This window comes from Primulina tabacum, chromosome 10 (assembly GCF_025594145.1).
Source record: "Primulina tabacum isolate GXHZ01 chromosome 10, ASM2559414v2, whole genome shotgun sequence".
NCBI classification, from domain to species: Eukaryota; Viridiplantae; Streptophyta; class Magnoliopsida; order Lamiales; family Gesneriaceae; genus Primulina; species Primulina tabacum.
The window spans coordinates 14,294,300-14,317,306 of NC_134559.1; the positions used below are offsets into that span (position 1 = coordinate 14,294,300).

The window sequence follows — 23,007 nt, forward strand, 5'->3', positions numbered from 1 at the left end:
TCATTACATATTCACTTTAATAAATGTATATCGAAGCATATAAAATTAATGTTTATTGTATATAAACATTAACAAATTTTATAATTTCACTAAAATTCTTAACAAATTTTATATTAATAGAACTAAAAAAATTCATAACAAATTTCATTACATATTCACTTTAATGATATATCGAAGCATATGAAACTAATGTGTATATAAATGAGTCAAGGATATTACGTGCACATTACAATCTAGCTTTATGGGTCTTCTCGACCACAAATCTCGACCCAATTTTGGGTCGAGTCATTGTTGGATAATTAATTAAAAAAAAATTATCGGTGAACAGTAGGTGCGCCTGCCAGTAGCTGCCGAGATCTCTCGGCAAGCGCTCGCCAGCGCGGGGGCGCGGGCGCCTGCACGCGTCCCTTCGCATTTTTTCGTGTCCTTTTGGATTTTTCTGGTATTTTTTCATTTCCTTTGTATTGTTTGGGGATTTCGTGTCCCTTCGGATTTTTCTGGTATTTTTTCATTTCTTTGGCATTGTTTGATGATTTCATTTTGCATACACATTATATCAGATATATAAAAAAGCACATACACATTGTTTCATGTTTCATGGTTTAAAATAGATACCTACACGACCCAATGAACCGAATCAATTTTCATTGTTTAAAATATATTGAGTATATGGATCACATACATTAACTAAAAATCAATATAATGTAACTAAAAATCAATATAATGTATCACATAAATGTTTTAATCCAATGACCATAATTTATCTCAAATACAACAACAACAATAATGCATAAATTCTTCAATCTTCTCATCGTTAAGTTGATAGCCATTTTCCCTAAACATGGTATAAGCTGCTGCCGCTAAACAGTATACTCCACATTCACCGCTACAATGAAAAACAAACATTAAATATACATTGATATACATTAAACAATAATGAAATAATAATTTTTAAAATAAAAAATTTTAACCAGGTCTTTTGAGTAGGAAAATTTTTTGGCCTGACTATACTCCATCTTTCTGAAGCATCAACACCCAACATATGTCGAAGCATAAGGGACAAAGGGTTAATAAGTTTAAGCAATGTCTTGCCCGACCTATCTACGCTGCGGTCTGAATCCATGATTGTGATATTCTTACGGCTAGGCAAAACCTTTAACAAAACCCAATGCCTGGGAAGATTAAAGGGTATCAAAATTATTTTGGCTTTGATCCCTGGAAATAGCCGGCCACTCACTAATTTCTGCTCTCACATAGGACATCAAACATTATATATTATTCTCTCCGCCCTCATTGTAAGCACTTGAAACCAGCTGATGAAAATCGATGTCCAGCAATGACACCTCATGTGACATTAAATGTGAGTACGTCCTTTGTAATTAGAGCAACCCTCGACAACATTCTTGAATATGCTTAAACTGATAAAGTGAAATATGTTAATTAGTAACTCAACGTGAAAAAACAAAATAAGAAAAAACTTACGGTCTCGGTCAGCCAAGAAGCAGGTGTCCTCAGTACACGAAACCACGAGCTATCATAGGATGAAACAGCCCATATATCCTCGTATTTTCCATACAAGAATTAATCTCAGCACTTACTCGTGGCCACGATCTATTGGCGAACATTCTAGCTCTTTTCTCAAAAGTCAAAGACATCATATCATTCATAACATGATGACGCAGTTCCTCATCTGTCATAGGCTCTTCCTCCACTGTGAACAATCTTAACTTATGGCCTGAAGTTTTTTCAAAAGCTCGAGTCAAAGACGGATCGCTCAAAAGTCGAATATTTGAATCCACCTCATCTGCTCTCATAAATGAAATATCTTCAAATCTATGTTTTGATGTCTCGCCTTGATCTGAGAGAATAATACATACAATTTGTCATTTTCATACTCAATATTAAAAATCATATAAATATTGTTAAAACTTACCAACATTGACATTCATTGAAGGTAATCTCTCAATTATATCCTTCAAACTCGAGATATCGTCATGCATATTTTTCAATTGATTTATGATATCGGCTTGGTCTTTTAGTATCGTTTCAACTTTATCCTCCAAACTTGTGAAACGAAGTTCATACATATCTGCAAGAGATGTATGATCTCTATGCATAGATGTATGTCTCATGTGAGTCAATGGAGGAGACGGTTGATTCATGTGGGAAGGACTACGAGATGGCCAAGAAGATTTTCTGACTTTATCTCGAGATGATCTGGAGTATGTATATGTGAATGGCTGGAGAAACGATCGATCCTCAGTCTCAGTCTGTACACCCACTTCATCATCTAGGTCGCCCAATGGATCTTGAGTGCAAACTACTTTGATACCTTGGCAAATTAACTCCATAATGCGATTGATTATCACATTATTAGAATCAACAAAATTGCCTGTCATATAATGTACAGACACCAGCTCTTCTGTGGTGGGAATGAGCATCCCCAAAATATCCTATATTAATCATTAACAATAAACATGAAACTAGTTAACGGTTAACAAAAAATATATTAGATAATACGAAAAATAATAAAATGAATTTTTTGTATTTACCTTGTTATATATATTTTTAAATGCTTTGTTCACATCATACATGGAAGGAAAATGATTTTTACTCCATTTTTTAGTCAATCAATGACACATCCGAGGTATCGGTACATTGGAACCTTCTCGATGTCTAGCGAACACTTCAGCAATTGCTGGAAAATATTCATAAGCCAAAATCTAGCACAGAAAAATAAACACATTAATATGATATAAAATAACAAGGATATTTCATTTAATGAACATTATTTAGTTACCTATAAAGGATGAATAAATCCACTTATATGGAAGCTACCGAACCCACTGAAATCTGGATCATTTCCACGGCGTGCTACCAAATTTTCATAGCTTCTGAACTTAGTTTCAAGATCTTTTCTAAGTCCATAAATTACTTCTTCGAAAGCTACTCTACCCCAGGGATAGTTTATAAAACTATCAAAGTTATTTACTAATCTAATCCATTCTAAATCCACGGTATCATTTTTATTTTTTCTTTGTCTGCCTAATACACCTACCACGAACAAAAGACATGCTAATTTCACATTCTCAATGTCTATTTCTTCTACTAAATCATTCTCATATTCATCAATTCTATCTATCAAATGCCCCAAACGTATACAGTAACTTCCACCAAAATGTCTCTCCCTAAATTCATCTTCTTCAGGTGTCATAGGATTAAAATTTGAACAATTTTGGCCAGTTAACAAACAATACTCTAACAATGAAAATCGTAAAGGTCGTTTACGATATATCATCCAAAATTCATCACTTCCACTGTCATAACTTTGCCTACTAATCAAAAACCATAATAATTGATTGTAATTGTTATAATCCTTAGCACATAAAATTAAATTACCAAATTGAGTATACTGCACCAAATATTCTATCTCTTTCTCATTTAAAAATGATATAATCTTCTTACAGATTTCAACGTATCTTGATCCTAAAGTTAACTTACATTCAAAGAATTGATTATTTCCAAGTTTAGTGGGGAAGTAAATCTGAAAAAAAACAAACAAACAAAAAGGTTATTAGTTGTAAAAATTTAAAATTAAACAGTTTGTTCATTGGTCGAGATGAGTCGTGTTTGTGCCCTGACCTTGGGTCGTGACCCCTTCACCCTGGGTCGTGAAGAGCTCGAGCAGCTCTTCACACTGACGAGACCCAATAGATTTCATATCTCAAAATAAATTTCTTACCAATACGTGGTTTTCTCATTGGATTTGTTGCAGTGGAATACCTTCCAGACTCATTATTAATTGTTAGCCAAAAAACCAATGTATGGAGGATGAAAGGTTGAGAAGAAAAGGATTTTTTGTAAAGATAAGGAATGAAATGAGATCTAAAGTTGAGTCGAAAAAGATGGAAAAAATTGAGTCGAGTAAGTTTTTTTTATTTAATTAAATTATAAATTTTATTATATATAAAATTAAAATAAAAATTTAAATACACTGATGAAAAAATTAATTTATTAATTTTTAAATAAATTTAAAACAAAGGGTAAAAAAGTAACATTCACTCCTTTTTTTTTTTTTAATAAACACTTCCGGTCACTCCCGTTTTCCTCGTTATAAAACGCTGGTCGATTGTTCGAGAATCGATTTTCACCGGAATTCCCAGTTTCTTCATAATTTTCGCGACTAGGGTGCTTCAGCAATGGGTTGGGTGTGGAAAGATCACGATTCAGAATTTAATTCTTCCAACTCCGGTGAAGACAGCAAGTTTCCCAGTGCGGTGGTCGGTGAAAGTGACGGTAGCGGAGACCGCTGCGCTACCCGTAAGGTCGTGACGTCTCGGTGCCGCACGGAGGAAGTGGAGCCTGGAAAATTCATCCGCAAGTGCAATAACACCGAGCAGATTTTCAAAGATTGCATCGGGAGGTACAGAGATTTTAGTTTTTGAAAGGTTGAATTCGGATTATACTTTTGGTGGGGAAATACTAGTTTGTGCTGCACTGGGTTCGTTCGATCTATTGACGAATTTATTTAGGTTTCAGATGTCCCTTAGGAATGGATGCTAATTTTATACATAAACGATCCACCTTTTTTCATTTATTATGAATTAGGCTTTCAGTGAGATTATTGTTCTGATGAAGAAAACGCTTGTTTATGTTTTCGGTGATGTGAGGAAATTGACATATACTACCAATAGGAGCTGCAATCAGGTTCTGTGTCTGTTTGGGACTCAAGTTTGGACTTTTTGTTTGGGAAAAACGTTAATCTTCTGAAGATATAAGGGAAAGAGATGTAGCAGTTGAAATGGAGAGGGATAGGCTAATTTTTGCATGTAAAAGGAGTGCGAAAGCTGGCTCATGATTTATTGAAAGATTTAAGGAGCAACTGTTGTTGAAACTTTTGAATTTATTGAGGTCATAACTTCACCTTCACCCCGGCTATGTTGTGGATTCAATTATTACTTTCTTCTACTTTCTATTGGTAAAAACTGTACTTGAGAAATTTGTAAGTTGAACCTGGAAGCAACAATGCTTTCCAGTCTGGTTTTGTAGGCAAGCCTTGTGAAATTCACGAATTTAAAAAATCATGGGCGGACCTGTAGAGAAGCCTAAAGAGAAGTGGAGTAAACTTGGTGAAACTGTGACTTTTTGAAGTTTCTTAAAGTAACTAACCTTGTGTCTATTGACTGAATTGTTTTCATGAGAGCATTATTTCTTGTTGACCTTGTTTCGAATTTCACGGAGTTCAGTTAGGGACAGTTACCTGAATGGCAACTTGTTATAGACTCCTTGAATTCCGAGCATGAGGACTCCTGGTGGTGTGCACTAGTGTTCAAGTGCAAGTGTGAATTTAAAAAATAAGGAAATTATTGTACAGAGCACCATTTAGATCTTGAAGTTATAGAACACCACTATTTTGTGGTCCTTTTCTAATTGCCCCATAATTGTCTAAATTTCCCAAAGTGGCCTGATTTATATTAGTGCATCTCCAACCCGTCTATCAGGGAAAGATCCTTGAACTACACATACCTCCTCAAATTTAAGGTTCTCTTAAACTTAATAGACTGCTCTTTTAGTTATTAAGGATTGATTTTAGGATTTTATATCTTTTACGAACCGTATCTTGTAGGTATTTTTTTTAAAAAAATCATTGCATAATAAAGTTCATCTATGTTATGTTTTGGCTTGTTCTTATCTTGCATCACTATCTTCTTTCCAAGTCTCTATAAATTTTAAATGTATGAATGTTCAATACCTGTTTACCACTAATGCTTAAAGTTAACCACCTGAATATTGGTAATGATTTGAAATATAATTTTGTCATTCAAATTTGTAAGGAAGTGAAATTGGATTATAGAAGTTTGATGGCATGTCACGAAGTGTCTACATACTATTCGTTCCTTCCTTGGAAGTGCCATCATAATTGACGTGGAATTTTCGACTCATGTTGAAAAGGAGATGTTGGGGTCATCTTTATATTTATTATTGTCAATTTTCCTTAAAATGAAAATTAAATAATCTGATTAGGACACATGTAATATGTGTCAAAATGTCTTTCTAATTTCTATAGAAAAACTAATTGAATGCTTGTTACAAGACTTGTTTTTTTCTTCAGTTTATTGAAAAATGTGGAGAATGATGATTACACTGTCATATTTAGTTTGAGATTAGTCTCATATGCAGCCATGGTGATGAAGACCAAACTGCTTGACATTGTCTACTTTTAACATCCTCAGTTCATGTTACGAGATTTTTTTACCGTTAAATGCACGGTGTCAAGTTTTAGTATTTAAATAAGTACGGATGTTGTCTCACAGAGAATGAATAAGTTGATATTACAATAATTAAAATAATCTTAACTTTATTCAGAAAATCGAATATGAGAATGATAATGTAAAACAAAGACTGCAACAATTAGTCAACGATTAACAAGATTAATAAGGAGAAAAATTAGTGAGAGACAAATTCTAGAGGTTCAGCTTCATTTTACTATTCACCATGTTTAATTCATATCAATAGTTATATCATAAATTCTTCTAGTTTATTAGCCAAAAATTCTCAATATATGCCTTTTGAACTCTATAAACATCAATCATGTATTTTCGTACGATTTTATTCAAAATCTCCTCTTCCGAGGATAGATTTTAATACAAAATCATTCAATCTATGGTCAGTAAATTGCAAGCATTAAATCAAGAAAAAAATGGAAAGAATAATTCAAATACACGAATCAAAATATCAAAAACATAGTTTCTAGTCAAGCTATTTCGTTCCTCTAGACAACAAATTTAGTTCATAACAAAATTAAAAATCAAACAAAGCATGTTTTTTAACATCATTCGAAAATAGGAGAAAGAAAGATACAAAAACAGAGGTATATAAGCTTCTCCGTTCCCGTAGGTCACTCCGTCTGTCTTCGTACCAAAATTGCTTGTTCTCCAATTCTCTTTAGTCTCTCAGCCGTCCTCCTGAAAATCTCGCTAAAAGTCCTCAAAAATCTGACCTAGCCACCTTTTAAATCGTGGAATCCTAAATTTCCAAAACTCTAATGCCAACAGGCACATTCGCGCCAATGGACCAGCATGGGTCTGCTAGGCATTAAAATTTGGCTATTTTTTTCTTTTCAAATCACCTGGCGGGGGTGCACCATGCTCTCGAATTTTCTTCCTAAATCTTCACTCCATGCTCTTTCTTTCCTTGCTCTCGTCTCTTTCCACTGTACACTTGGTGGTTGCCTTAATTCCTGCAAACGACAAAGCAAACACAAAAACGCTCAATATTGCTCGAAAACTAACATAATTCAAGTCAATTACTAGCATAATATAACTGGTAAAATCACATTTATTATAAAGACCGTGGGCTTGTTTGTTTTGTTTCTGGGAGTTTTGGGGAAATGTTCTGGAAAAAAGAAGGTAGTTTAGAGGAAATTGAATTATTATTGTAAATATTGAATCAGGACTGAAATTACTTCAAAATGTTATGTATTGTTATGATAATTATTTTGGCAAAATGACTAAAAATTTAGTTAGAAGTATTTTGATTATGTGGAAAGATGTGAAAAGTGTAACGTAGAACTGCGATGTGCGAACCTTGTCTTTCATTGACGTATTAGTTTTATGTTGTATGCTTTCTACTCAGGCCCAGTGAGGTGGTTGAATCTATTGAAGAATACGTCGAGGAAGATGTCACAGACAAAATGGCTAAAGGGCAATTCTCTTTAGACTCGGGAGATCCCAGACCTCTATCGAGCTCTTATTTCCCTGGGCTACGTGGTGATATTGAAGCCATTGAACGTAATTTCTTTGGTGGCATTGGTCGATTTTTGGAGGCAGCTGAAGAAATGAAGAATGAGTTCTTCAATTCAGTTGGGTTTCCTCCTATATATGATGATAATTCTTCATCATCACGCAAGAAGCATGGAATTCATATTGAAAGCAATCCTGGCGCCACAGCTCAAACCAAGAAAACTTCTGGTGAAGGGATCGATCTCTCTGGTTTAGCTAAAGATGTTTGAAATTTGGTCGTGGAGACCTTTTAGTTCACAGGTCATGTTATAAATTTGAGTCCTAATACTATTCTTATGACAAATGACTAGATAGTTTGCTTGCAGCTTACGGTGGAATTTTTTTATTTTGTAAAAGTTGTTTTACATTTCTTATTGAACATGAAAATGGAGTTGGTTGTGAATAAGGTGGTGAGGGATTTATAATTTTACAATGGTAAGTTATTGAGTATTTTTTAAAATTTTTAATAATGTTTATAATTTTTGAAATATTATAAATGAAAATATCATGTGTACTATTCCCTTTTTTTTTTTTTGCATTATTATTTTTAAGTTGGTCGCCGAGTGCAATTTGACCACGTTAATGCCCAAAACACAATAATCAAGATCTATTATAAATGAAAAATGATATACTTGGGATTAGAGTTTTGGCGCATACTTATCTGCCCACAAACTATTAATAGCTGCATGGTTAACTAAAAAAAAGAAAATAAACAAATTTATTTATAATATTCAAAATTTAAACTCATCGACTACACGGTTTGCACGAGGACTAAAGACTCGATAACCTAAAATAAATTAACCTTAAAGTTGATATCAAATAGCATTATCCTTTTAGGCAAAAATTTATGTGAGATGGTCTCACACATCGTATTTTGTGAGACGGATCTCTTATTTGGGTCATCTATGAAAAAATATTATTTTTTATGCTAAGGGTATTACTTTAAATTGTAAATATCAAAGATAAAGATTCGTGAAACCGTCTCACAAGAGACATACTCATCCTTTTATCAAATTAAATCGTTTGAAAGTGGAGCACTAAGACCCGTCTCTAACAATAAATATGCAATATACTACAGAAACGCGTGTTTATCATTTTATGCCATACGAGGTAAGAAACGTGTGTTGTGATAAAGTCTTTCTCCCACTACCAAAAATCAACCATATATAATATAATTATTATTATTTTAGGAATTTCTCTCATCTTTCTATATGATTTAAACTAAAGCCTGGGAAAGAAGGGAATGTTGTAAGGTATACTAGGAAGATGGAGCCCTTGATGAAAATGGAACCCGGGGAGGAAGTGAGTCTAGAGTAGTGAATTTAACTGGCGGCCAATCGATTGATACTCAGATTCCTACATACCAAACTTTGATCAATCATCCATGACAGGAGAGAAAGAAGGGTTCCGCCTCTCGCTATACAATACGGGGAGTTTGTACTTTTTTTAACCAAAGCCCTCGTGTAAAATTCAGTTTTAGTGAATGGGTAACCAAGTATTTGAGGTTCCGTGAGATATATAGGGAAGAGACTTGACCACTTGGTGTGGACCAAATAATGAATCATTAATGAGAGAATTGAAAATTAAGGTTTTCATCAAACGGTAAACTAATATAAGGGCATGCGGGTTGCCCAATTTTTTTTAATTTTTTTATGTATTAGTTTTGGGCCATTTTGAGATTGTTCTAGGTGGCCCAAAAATAATTCATAAAAGCCCACATAATGAGCCCGAAATTTGAACATACGTCCATCAGTGTGAAGAATGTTGTCCCTCTTCTTTTTCTCACAATTTGTTCCATTCTGTCATTGAAAAATGCTCTTCCATAAGTCATCCGAAAACCATTCATTGACAAATATGTGTATTTTGTTCTTCGAGATCATAGGAATTGCTGTTGGTTCGGCTTATGCACATTTCTATGATATATGCGTGATACCCCATGGATGAGCCCATCAAGATCTGGCCCAAACCCCCGGCCCATATCTAAGGCCCACAGGTAGCCCACAGGTGAAGGGCCCATGACAAGCCCAGGTATTCTCCTATAAATACCAGGTTTGAGCGTACGATATGGCATTCACTATATTATTTTCAGCAGCGCCCTTAGCTGCTCCCCCATATATTCTCAGTATCTGACTTGAGCGTCGGAGGGGCTACGCCAGGATACCCTCCTGGCCCCCTCCTAACGGTCTTATTTGTGATTTCAGGCCCAGGGTAATTTTGGAGCCCGTGTCTGGATTAGTGACGCTTGCGTGGATCGGACCCTAAATTTCCCGTGAGTATCACTTGGCGCCGTCTGTGGGAACTTTTGAGTTAAGACGTAGAGATGGTAGGGAGGAGAGGGAGTGGAAGAGCCACCTCAGCATCATCGCGTCCTCGGAGGGGACCCGAACCATCTCGCGCTGAGGCGGGACAGGAACAACCGCATCTTGAGACGAGACAAGAACAACCTCGTCAAGAGGCCAGAACTGAGCAGCCCATCCACGAGACGAGGGCCGAGCAAACCCGTCCCAATGAGAATGTGGGAAACTTGACCCTGGAACAGCTGGGCCAATTTATCACCCGAACAGTGGATGAGGCCATGAAGAGGAATCAAGAGTCTATGTTTGTAGAGGAACAAGCCGCCTATCAGGAGCGGGAGGAAAATGTTGAGGTCCATCATAGCAGGGTTGAAGAGACGCAACCCCTCCAGAGTGGGGAGATTAGTGAGATGGGAGAGATGTGGAAAGAGATAAGGAGGTTGAGGGAGCAGGTGGGAAGCAGGGCGCCGGTACCCAAGAGAGGAAGCCCTTTTTCACTAGCCATCTTGGAGGAAGGGCTTCCTCCGAATTTCCGACAATCAAACGTTGGAGAGTATGACGGACATACAGACCCTGAGGAACACTTGGGGAGATTTGAGAATGCGGCTCTGTTGCACCAATATTCGGACGGAGTCAGGTGCAGGGTGTTTCTGGGCACGTTGGTGAGGTCAGCCCAGCAATGGTTTAATACCCTGCAGCCCAACTCCATACAATCGTTCGAGGATTTCTCTGCAGCCTTCTTGCACCGATTTGCCAGCAGCAAGAGGCATCAAAAGAACTATTTGAGTTTGTTTGTGATGAAACAGCAAGAGGCTGAAACGTTGCGGGAGTTTGTCCAGCGCTTCAACACTGCAGCACTAGAAATACCATCGGCTACCCCTGACATCATGATAAGTGCCTTTACGCAAGGACTAAGGGGAGGAGAGTTTTTTAAGTCGTTGGTCAAGAAGCCTCCGTCGAGCTATGATGATTTGTTGGCTCGAGCTGAGAAATATGTCAACCTGGAGGATGCTCAACGATACAGGAGGATGGAAAACCGGCCCGGAGGAAGTAGGGTGGAGGGAGCCGAGAGAGGTGGAAAGAAGAGGGGTGCAGGGGAAAGAGATGAGGACAGAACCAAAGATAGAAGACAATTCTCATCACATGTTCCTCTGAATAGGAGTCGGGATAAGGTGATGGAGGTGAGGGAGTCGGGGGAGAGGGGGGAGAAGTCGCAGAGGGTCGAGAGCAGTGCTCGACCTCCGCCACGGGGTAGACAAGAAGGGTCCTCGTCTGGGAGTGAGCTGAGATCTCGCCCGTCTTCTAGGCGGGGTCGAGGCCCTCCATGGATACATCCGAGGATCGAAGAGCCGAGGAGAGAGGGTCGAGGTCAGGATGTCCCTCGGGAGCCCGCTGAACCGAGGAGGAGAACGAATGAGGATAATCACCCGACGAGAGGAATGAATCATATGATCTCGGGGGGTGCTACTGATGGGGATTCCGGGCGAGCGCGGAAGGCGCATGGGAGGAGGTTGGAGAATTTTGAAATATCGAGGAGTGCGAACTTACCCCATGATCCTGTCATCAGTTTTGGGCCAGAGGATCTCCGAGGCATTGTGGCTCCTCATAACGATGCCTTGGTGGTGACGACCACCGTTGCCAATTACGATGTGGCACGAATCTTTATTGATAATGGAAGCTCTGTTAATATCCTGTTCAAGAGTACTCTGGATCAGATGAAGGTGGAAGGATTTGAGTTTGAACCAATCTCCACTCCTCTATATGGGTTCGCAGGACATGCCATCCCGCCGCTGGGTCAAATTGTCCTTCCTTTATCTTTGGGACATGAGCCTCGGCGGGTGACCAAGATGACGACATTTACTGTGGTGGACACCCCATCCGCTTACAATGGAATTCTGGGGCGACCAGCCCTAAAAGATTTCAGAGCTGTAGCGTCCACGTATCATCAGAAGTTGAAGTTTCCTGTGGGGAGGGAGGTTGGAGTCTTATGTGGGGACCAGAAAGTCGCTCGTCGGTGTTATGAGGGGATAGTGAAAGAAGAGGGGAAGAGGGCACGTGTGGAGGTCAATATGATTAGAAGGGGGCGAAGCGGGTTGCCCGTGGTAAGGAGAGAGGTTCATGAGGTGATGGATGAGAGGCCGGAGATCGTGACATTGGGGCCTGACAAGAAAACTCTAAGAATAGCCCCTGACCTTGACCCAGAGGTAAGGGAAAAACTTATTACTTGTTTACAAGCTAATCTCAACAGGTTCGCTTGGTCAGCCCAAGAGCTCACAGGGACGAGTCCAGATGTAGCAGAACATCGGTTAAACATCTTGCCGAATTCTCGTCCCGTGAAGCAGAAGAAAAGACATTTCTGGCCCGAGAAAGATATAGTTATAAAAAAGGAGGTGGGAGAGTTGCTCAGTGCCGGGCACATTCGAGAGGTACAATTTCCTACTTGGCTCTCGAATGTCGTTCTTGTTCCGAAAAGTTCGGGAAAATGGAGGATGTGTGTGGACTTCAGAGATCTCAACAAGGCATGTCCTAAAGATTGTTATCCCTTGCCGCGGATAGATCAGTTGGTGGACTCCACAGCCGGACACCAGTATTTGTGCATGCTGGACGCTTATCAGGGGTACCATCAAATCCCCTTGGCCGTGGAGGATCAAGATAAAGTAAGTTTCATCACCTCTGAAGGAACTTTCTGTTACGTGGTCATGCCCTTCGGACTAAAAAATGCCGGAGCCACGTATCAGCGGTTGATGGATAAAGTCTTTTCTAAGCAGGTGGGGAGGAATGTGGAAGTATATGTGGATGACATCATGGTAAAGTCTAAGGATTCAGCCCTGCTCATACCTGACTTAGTGGAGACCTTTTCCACCCTCAGGTCCTATGGGCTGAAGTTGAACCCTCAGAAGTGTATATTTGGGGTGAAGAGTGGGAAATTTCTGGGTTATATGGTGACGGAGAGGGGAATTGAGGCTAACCCTGAGAAAGTTCAAGCTATCCAAAATATGGTCTCTCCTCAGGGGCCCAAAGATGTTCAGCAGTTGGCAGGGAGGATTGCTGCGCTGGCACGTTTTATCTCGAGATCCGCCCATAGAAGTTTACCCTTTTTCCGGACCCTGCGAAAGGCGAAAAAATTTGAGTGGGGGCCGGATTGCGAGAAGGCTTTCACAGAACTGAAGGAGTACCTTGCCGAGCTTCCTGTTCTAGCCAAACCGACAGCGGGGGAGCCTTTGTGGGTATATTTATCTGCCACTGAAGGGGCCGTGAGTTCGGTCCTTGTCAAGCTTGATGGATCAGTTCAACAGCCGGTGTACTATGTTTCGCATGCACTCAAGGGGGCAGAGATCCGATACTCGGGTTTGGAAAAATTGGCTTTGGCGTTGGTAATGACAGCCAGACGCTTGAGGCCTTACTTCTTATCTCATCCGATTGTGGTGCTCACTAACAGTCCATTAGGCAGGATTCTCACTCATTCTGATATGTCCGGCCGCCTGGTTAAGTGGACTACGGAGTTGGGAGAATACGACATCCAGTATGAGCCGAGAACAGCTATTAAAGCACAAGCGTTAGCCGATTTTCTGGCTGAGACTGTACATCAGGAGAATGAGGACCCTTGGAAGGTGTATGTGGATGGTTCCTCGTCGAAGGATGGAAGTGGGGTGGGAGTAGTACTGATTTCACCAGCTGGGGAAGAAGTGAAGTTGGCTGTAAGGTTGGACTTTCGAGCATCCAATAATGAGGCAGAGTATGAGGCTGTGTTGGCAGGACTTCGAGCAGCCATAAATGTGGGAGCTACCCGGGTACTTATTTTTTCTGACTCACAGTTGGTAGCGCAACAGATGAAGGGGATGTATGATGTGAAAGATGAGAAGCTTATTGAGTATGCTCGAGAAGTGAACAGAATCAGAGAGAAATTCACAGAGATTACATTTGAACAGATTCCCAGGAAAGAAAATGAAAAGGCAGACACTCTAGCCAAAATGGCTGGAACGATGGGAAGTTGGAAGAATAGAGATGTGGTATTTCAAATCGAACTCACACCTCACACGAGTTCACCTGCAGCTGAGCAAGAAGAAGAGGATTGGAGGGCTGACATAATTGATTACCTGAAAGAGGGAAAGCTTCCTGATAACCCTCGCGAAGCTCATAAATTGAAGATAAAATGTTCACGCTATGTAATGGTTGGAAACGTGTTGTTTAGAACGTCCTTTGCAGGGCCACTTCTTCGGTGCTTAAGTTACAAAGAGGCTGATTATGTGCTCCGAGAAGTTCACGAGGGGTGTTGTGGAAATCATTTAGGGGCTTATGCATTAGCAAGAAAAGTACTGCTCGCCGGTTATTCTTGGCCCTCAGTGCTGCATGATGCTCAAGAGTTGGTAATGTCTTGTGATAGTTGTCAACGTCATGCGCGGTTGAATCACTGGCCGGCCGCGATGATGAAGGCTGTCACGGCTGCCTGTCCCTTTGACCAGTGGGGAATGGATATCGTGGGACCTTTTCCTATGGCTCCTGCTCAGAAAAAATTCCTACTGGTAGCAGTTGATTATTTTTCAAAGTGGGTGGAAGCAGAGCCTTTGGCCAGAATCACTGAGAACGACGTCCTGAAATTCTTGTGGAAGAGTATAGTATGCAGGTATGGGGTACCTAGGAGGCTGATATCCGATAATGGGAGACAGTTCCAAGGGGCCAAAATCGAAGCTTGGTGTAAAGAGATGAAGATCCAACAAGTCTTTACCTCTGTAGCTTACCCGCAGAGTAATGGCCAGGTGGAGGTGACTAATCGGACGCTGGTACAGGGTCTGAAAGTTCGACTGTGCAAGGCCAAAGGCAATTGGGTGGATGAGCTACCAAGTGTCTTATGGGCATACCGAACCACTCCGAGAGAGGGAACCAAAGAAACTCCTTTCAGTTTGGTCTACGGTAATGAAGCAGTGCTCCCGGCTGAGATCGGGTTGGAATCGGCAAGGGTGATGTTTTATGACGAGGACAATGGGGCAAGACGCGCTACTGACCTTGATCTTTTGGAAGGAAAGAGGGAGGCTGCCAGCATTCAATTGGAAGCTTATAAGAATCGCATTGCACAGTCTTATAATCGGAGAGTCGTGCAAAAAAACTTTCAGGTGGGTGATTTGGTCCTAAGGAAGGTGCCAGAAGAGCAGAGGGGAAAATTGGACCCAAAGTGGGAGGGTCCCTTCAAGGTGGTCGAGAGGTTGAGCTCTGGAGCCTATTACTTAGAGAATGCGCAAGGCAAAGCTTTGAAGAGGCCTTGGAATGCTTATCACCTTAGGAAGTATTATTCTTGATTCTGTCGTCGATGTATTCTACTTTCTAAATTTTCTTTTGTAATCCATTGGAATTCAATAAAATCAAGTTCTTCTTTTCAGTTCATGAATGGTGGTGTATTATGAAAGTGAGAAAAATTAAATTTTCCTGCTAAGGCATCGCCTAACAGAGGAGCAGAGTTGGGGTGGAGAAAAATTAAATTTTCCTGCTAAGGCATCGCCTATCAGAGGAGCAGAGTTGGGGTGGAGAAAAATTAAATTTTCATGCTAAGGCATCGCCTAGCAGAGGAGCAGAGTTGGGGTGGAGAAAAATTAAATTTTTCTACTATGGCATCGGCTTAGCAGAGGAGTTAGAGGGTGGAGATGGTGAATTTCTATTTTCCTGCTAAGGTGTCACCTGGCAGAGGAGTTAGAGGGTGATGGTGTTGATTTCTATTTTCCTGCTAAGGTGTCACCTCGCAGAGGAGTTAGAGGGTGGAGATGGTGAATTTCTATTTTCCTGCTAAGGTGTCACCTAGCAGAGGAGTTAGAGGGTGGAGATGGTGAATTTCTATTTTCCTGCTAAGGTATGACCCGACAGAGGAGTTAGAGGGTGATGGTGTTGATTTCTATTTTCCTGCTAAGGCCCGGCTTAGCAGAGGAGTTAGAGGGTGGAGATGGTGAATTTCTATTTTCCTGCTAAGGTGTCACCTGGCAGAGGAGTTAGAGGGTGATGGTGTTGATTTCTATTTTCCTGCTAAGGCCCGGCTTAGCAGAGGAGTTAGAGGGTAGAGATGGTGAATTTCTATTTTCCTGCTAAGGTGTCACCTGGCAGAGGAGTTAGAGGGTGATGGTGTTGATTTCTGTTTTCCTGCTAAGGTATGACCCGGCAGAGGAGTTAGAGGGTGATGGTGTTGATTTCTATTTTCCTGCTAAGGTGTCACCTAGCAGAGGAGTTAGAGGGTGGAGATGGTGAATTTCTATTTTCCTGCTAAGGTGTCACCTAGCAGAGGAGTTAGAGGGTGGAGATGGTTGATTTTTATTTTCCTGCTAAGGTGTCACCTAGCAGAGGAGTTAGAGGGTGATGATTTTATTTGCCCTAACAGGTTAATAGTATCAGAGACAAACTCGTGAGAAGCAGTAAATTCAAATGCAAAATACTCAAGGTTGCATAAATAAAACGAGTTCGTACATGTCAAAAGTGCGCAAAAGGAAAGAACCAAATGTAAACGTCCCAAAAGTCGCATAATCCTATGGAAAATAAAACAATGCAGAAAATAACATAAATAAAGGGGCTCAATCTAGGAATCAAGGGGGAGACTCGATATGAAGCCCTCGAAGTCGATAAAGTCAGTAGGGGCGCCTGGCGGAGGATAGCCCTGAGCGTGGAAAAGGCCGACTGCACCCTCGAAACCCACCCCCAGGTAGTGAAAAGCTTTCGGGCCACAGATCTAGACAAATTCTTCGGATTTGAGAAATTCCTCTTTGAAAGAGGGGGCTTCTGCAACATGTCGTGCCTTGGCGTCTTTAAGCTCAGCCTGTGAGTTCTTTAATTCTTTCTTCAGCTTCTTGATCTCTTTAGCTTGATCCTCTATCAGCCGCTGAGACTCCTGCTTCTGTTTTGAGAGCTCGCCGCACTGGATCTGGGACTCCGACAATTGAGCTTGGGACTCCGAAAGCTCCATGGCATGCGACACTTTCATCTCATCAATAGTAGCCTGGAGCTGTTCGCGGAGAGCCTGAACCTCGCGTAATTCTTGACAAGAGTCAGATCGAGCGGCGTGAGCACGCTCGGCCAACTCCCCAACGTACATCATGCCCTGCATAAGTAGATAAGGGTGAAAAGACGATAAGAAGATCAAATGTATATTAAACATCAATCTAAAGGTTATAAGGAGAAGTATACCTCGGTGACACTGCTGCATGTCCGGCGGAGGAGGTCTGACCACCCCAGTGAACCCATGAACGCTGCATCGGCGTCGGAAGGAAGCTGATACATTATCTTCTGAGCTAGAGGAGTAGGACCCCGCCCCACGATGGCCGAATCCGAAGTGTATAGAGGATGCACCGCCGATGCGAGGGGAGGCTCCTCATCGGGCTCGGACCCCTCTGGAGAAGAGACCGATACGACAGAAATCTCAGAAATCTTGCGTTTGCCATGCTGAGGGGCTGACGGGCTAAGATAAGTGGATGCATTTTGCTTACCAGACGGAGGAGGGGACTTGGCGCGAGGAGGTGGCGAGGAGGCTCGCTCTGAGGCGGAGGAGGAGGAGCCTGCCTTCTTCTTCTTCGCAGCAGTAGGGGAGCTAGGGGAGCTAGCAGGCTTCTTCGCGGTGGTAGAACAGGAACCTGTTTTCTTTTTCTCAGCAGCAGAACAATCTCCCTTTGGGCCCATCGTGACTACCGGGGTAATGGATTTCTGGGAAACTGATGAAGAACCCCCGGCCTTTGTCTTGGAAAGTTCACGGAAAAATAGGGCGTTCATGACTCTAGTACCTGCAAGCAGAGACAAGGAACCAAATGAGAATGTTATCAAGTAACATAATAAATAAAAGAAAAACAAGAAGTATGGACAGATGAGAATATCTACCAGCATTCTCCTTCAGCTTAATTTTAACGGGACTTAACCCGGCATGACATAGGAGATCCTCAGATAGAAGTTTGGGAATGTTAAAGCATCGATCTCCTAGTACACTCATTATCTGTAGGTACTCCTCATCTTTCTTATAACTCTTGGAAAGTTTGGGTTTAGTGAAGACAGGGTACCAATCGGTAAAGCAAGTCAATTCTTTGGGTGGCTGTACAAAGAAGAAGTATTTTTTCCAGTCCTTCACATGACTGGGGGCCCCATCGAACAGTTTGTGGCCAGACCGGGAGGTTACGTAGAAAGGTCCATCTTTTGACCTGGACAAAACTAAGAAGTAGGAAAAAGTGGTGCAATTCAAAGGGAGGCCTAAAGCTCTGAATAACACAGCGAAACAGCTTATCAAACGGAAAGCATTGGGCGTGAGTAAACCTAAATGCACCTGGTAGTACTTGCTTAATTCTTGGAAGAAATCGCACAAAGGGAAACGGAGACCTGCATCAAAGTGATGCTGAAAGAAGGTATAATAGCCCTTAGGGGCTAGATAGGGCCGGTCCTCTGGGCTAGGAATGATAATCTGGTGGGAGGAAGGAATGTGCCATAAAGTTCTAAGTTTTGGCTCGCTACCGGAAGGGATGTGGGATGACAAATGACCATACCACAAGTTGTCTGCGTTAGATATGTTCATTTGTTGGGTCACGTGACGAACTTCCTTACCCGGACGACTATGAGTGGTGACTTCCTCCTCAGGAGGATCAACGGTAAAATCAAGATCGGCTAGGGAAATCTTACTCTGGCTAGACTCGCTGGACCTGCTGGATTCGCTAGAGTCGCTAAACCCCTCAGTACCACCCAAAGAACTAGACTCGGAATCGGAATCGGAAGAAGACATAAGTGCTAAGGATAATCAACCAGGAAGAGGAGAGAACTGACCCGGATGAGGCAGGGGAAAATACTCAAAGCAATAAAATCCCAAGAATGGCCGAGTAAGGTGCGTTACGGCGCGTGAGGGCTGGCGTGCGAGGGCGAGGGGCGAGCTGGTGCTCGGATACTGGGCGAGCGTGGGACGCTCGGCGCTCGAGCGAGTGTGGCACGGCGGGACGAGCTCGTGGCAGGGGCGAGCGTGCGGCCGAGCGAGCTCGTAGCAGGGTATGTGCGCGGAAGGGGCGAGGCGCTCGGACGAGCGTGCACTCGTGCGGGGCGGCGAGCGCACCGGGCGAGCGTGCTGCTGGACGAGTAGGCGCGCGGGGGCGAGCGGCTCGACGGGCGAGTGTGCGCGCTGGGCTAGCACGCAGCGGCAAGGGGCGAGCGTGCACTCGTGCGGGGCGAGGAGCGCACCGGGCGAGCGTGTTGCTGGGCGAGTATGCGCGCAGAGGCGAACGGCTCGGCGAGCGAGTGTGCGCCCTGGGAGAGCGTCTCGGCGGCGAGCTTACGATGTGGGCGAGCGTGCACTTGTGCGTTCGGGCGAGGGCGAGCTGGATGCTCGGGCTAGGGCGAGCTTGGAGCTGGCAGGGGCGAGCGGCGAGCGTGGAGCGTGTAGGGGTGAGGGCGTGCGCTCGTGCAGGGGCGCTCGGCAGGCTCGACGAGGGGAGGCTTGGGCTCGGGCGAGGCGCGCTGCAGGGCTCGGGCGAGGCGCGCGCTGGCTAAGACGAGGCGTGCAATGGCTCGAGCGAGAGTGGGACGGCGCACAGTGGTGGCCGGGGCGGCGGACTAAAGTGACGGTGGAGTGGTGGTGGGGCGGCGCTAGGGTTAACGCGCAGGTAAAGCGTGGGCAGGGAGGAGCTGGTGAATGAATTTCAGCGGAAATTTTTGTGAGAGAAGTAAGAATGAAATGAGAAGGTGGCCTCTATTTATAGGGGAGCTCAGCCCATACCTTACCATTTAGGAGGAGATTGTGTTTTGATTTGATATATTTCCCTCCAGATTAAGATTGCGATTTGATTTGTTTCCTAATCTTGGGAGACTGGAGAACGGCAGGAAAAACGCAAGGCCTCACCCTTGCGAGTGCTTATTTCTGAAAAAATTATGGGGGCGTTGCCCCCACACCCCCACGACCTGACCGGGCAGGTCGATCCCCGTAATTTTTGCAGCGGTGAACATCGTTCGTTAACGGCAAACGAAATTAATTTTTTCTGGTACGATACATCCTCATCGCAGATGAACCAAGGACAACACCATTAATCGAACTTTGAACCTACGATTCAGTTCGACTCGGGAGGGGGAGACTGGTGATACCCCATGGATGAGCCCATCAAGATCTGGCCCAAACCCCCGGCCCATATCTAAGGCCCACAGGTAGCCCACAGGTGAAGGGCCCATGACAAGCCCAGGTATTCTCCTATAAATACCAGGTTTGAGCGTACGATATGGCATTCACTATATTATTTTCAGCAGCGCCCTTAGCTGCTCCCCCATATATCCTCAGTCTCTGACTTGAGCGTCGGAGGGGCTACGCCAGGATACCCTCCTTGCCCCCTCCTAACGGTCTTATTTGTGATTTCAGGCCCAGGGTAATTTTGGAGCCCGTGTCTGGATTAGTGACGCTTGCGTGGATCGGACCCTAAATTTCCCGTGAGTATCAATGCGGATGTCAAAACTCTAGAAAAACTCTTCCATGGTAATGCAGCAAATCACCGCCCTTACGCCACCGAAAACGGGCCAGCAATCACCATGGATTGTAGCCCAGACCTAGACAACTCCAATATCTTAGGTACATTTATAATCCTGACTCTACCGTTGAACTAATACTCATCTTTAAGTTCTATGGAGCCCATCCATCAATTGCTTAAGCCTTAAAATGGTTTAAATGATTTTCTATGTTTAGGATAGAATATTAAATACGTCCATCGATCGATCTGTTGGGACATCGTATTCTCGCACCCAAGACGCAGCGTAAGTTTAAAATTTTTTTCTTGGGCGTCGTGTGTTCAAATCATTCATAGGGTGTTTATAATTATACCTTTGCGTTCTTAACGCTGGACTCCAAATTATTCCGATGTTTAGGCGGATATAGCCCTTCTTGTAAATCCTTACGAACGGCTCTTCTCCTTTGATCGTCTAATTAGGTCTACGATCAGAGACTGTTTTCCTCGTTTGGTTTGCACTAGTAAATCTAAACAATTTGTGCGTTGGGATTGTAATCTCCGAATTTCCAAAATCCAGAGACGAAACGGCGAAGCGGCGGAAGAAATCAAAAGGCCGAATATTTTTCTTGAAATTATGCTAGTGGCCGAAACTTCCATGATTCTAAATCATGGGTCTTGTTCTAATTGATTATTAACCAATAATTAACAATAAGCAAATCCCATTTACTTTTGTGCCCAAAACTTTCCACCAAATTTCATGAGATTGGCGTGGGTTTCAAGGTAGAAAAGAAGGAATTTTTTTTGTGTTTTGTGTGAAAATTTTCATTAACAATTAATGAACCCTAATAGTGTATTTATAGAGTGAGACTCTTAATCTAATTAGAATTTTCTCTCCCACAAGGACTCTAATAATTTTATTATATTTAAACTCCCATATAATTAATATATAATGTATTTATTAACCTTTAATAATACATTATATAATAATATTATATACACATATTTTATATCACCATATAAAATATATATATGTATATTAAATTAAATAACTATTATTTAATTTATAAACTAACTTCTTAGTTAATTCAATTCTAGACTCCTCTAGAATATTTATGGGAATTTGTGCATATTAGTAGTCACCACTATTAGCACAATCATTTAATTAGTAAATTCCAAATTCACTAAAAAAATGATTATGAACTCATTATAATCCCGATCGACGATCCGAAAGCGCCGATATACCAAGGATACAAATCTTATTCATATAATGAAAATCGAAAATTTCGAAGATCAAAATTTTCACTTACCAAATTTAGAACTTATCATATATGGCAGTTACTATATTTGGCAGCTGCCAATTTTAGTGAACTCCTTCACAAAACAGGCAGTTCCACTCTCCTTCCTTATTTAGCAATCATGCTAACTTTCATTTCTTCCATCCTATGGAATCAGCTTATAAACTCCTTTATAAGCTTTCTGTTTGATCTCCATCAAACAATAGTCGCCAAATTTCAACTCCTTGAAATTTGACTATCTCAACGGGAACAGAGAATCCGATACTTATGTGACCCTCAATGGTTCATGGATACAGCTAGTCGTGGGTTCACATCTCCATGTGATTCAGAATAACATTTATTCTTATTCGGGTTTACCCTATTTAACCTCATTCTTTTCATCAACACTTTGATCAAGAATGTCAGAACTCATTTCTGATTGCACCTATCGGATCATGGTAAGAGCTTCTAGTAGCATCGTCCCATGATCCTCTAGGTATCACTGATAATGCCTGCAAAAACCTTTAGTCATGGTTAGCTTACAGTACGGTCCCTTCAACCCATATATCCCGATCGAATCTGCAACTACTGGTATATCGAGAGTTGCATATGAATTCGATAATGATGCGATTTATCTTTGAGTATTAATAGTGGCATGGTATGTGCAACTAGGAAAACACCTTTCCCTAAAGCACATTTCTTGCTCTGGCCAGAGACTCCTTGCACTATTAACTCATCAGATCTCATAGGATATCTTCACCCGTAGGCGAACGATCAATCCCCGACTACAATGCATTTGCTCCTACGTATTTCGAAACTATACCCACCTCGCCACCTGATGACCCTCAATAGAGTCGGTAAACGGATCAAAGTGCATGCTAGTACGTATAGCCCCTACATTGTCCCGGGTCAAAGGACTAATGATGTACAACCATAACTGCGGACTATTCCACTCGATAAATGAGAACCACTTGGATAGTCCGAGGAAAGGTTGTTCAGTGCATCATCATATGATCACTCATCTGTGTGAATGGACATCTCCATGCCCTTGCCAACGAAACATGGCGTTTACATCACAGATGCTAGTCTCGAGCTCGAGAGACCTTTATCCTTGTTTTAGGCGGCTGATTCGACTAGGAACCTGTTTAGAATATACGGTACATTTCCTAATGAGTTCATGATCTTACGTTTTGACGCAAACCTCATGGTACCTATTGTATATTCAAGGACTTTATCT

General features: G+C 42.0%; 2 protein-coding genes across 2 annotated transcripts in view; one reads left to right on the forward strand and one right to left on the reverse strand.

Annotated features, from left to right (window-relative positions):
* LOC142504938 (uncharacterized) overlaps positions 1-18,803 on the reverse strand; it is a 34,122-nt gene extending 15,319 nt beyond the window's left edge. Inside the window, exon 1 of the mRNA XM_075617776.1 lies at positions 17,918-18,803. Within this exon, the coding sequence (XP_075473891.1) occupies positions 17,918-18,803 (886 nt within the window). The remainder of the gene's footprint in view (positions 1-17,917) is intronic.
* Positions 4,127-8,291, forward strand: LOC142505787 (fra a 1-associated protein-like). The gene is made up of 2 exons (XM_075618896.1): positions 4,127-4,423; positions 7,636-8,291. The coding sequence occupies exons 1-2, from the start codon at positions 4,200-4,202 to the stop codon at positions 8,009-8,011; spliced, it is 600 nt and encodes a 199-aa protein (XP_075475011.1). The 5' UTR covers positions 4,127-4,199; the 3' UTR covers positions 8,012-8,291.
* Positions 18,804-23,007: the final 4,204 nt, after the last annotated feature.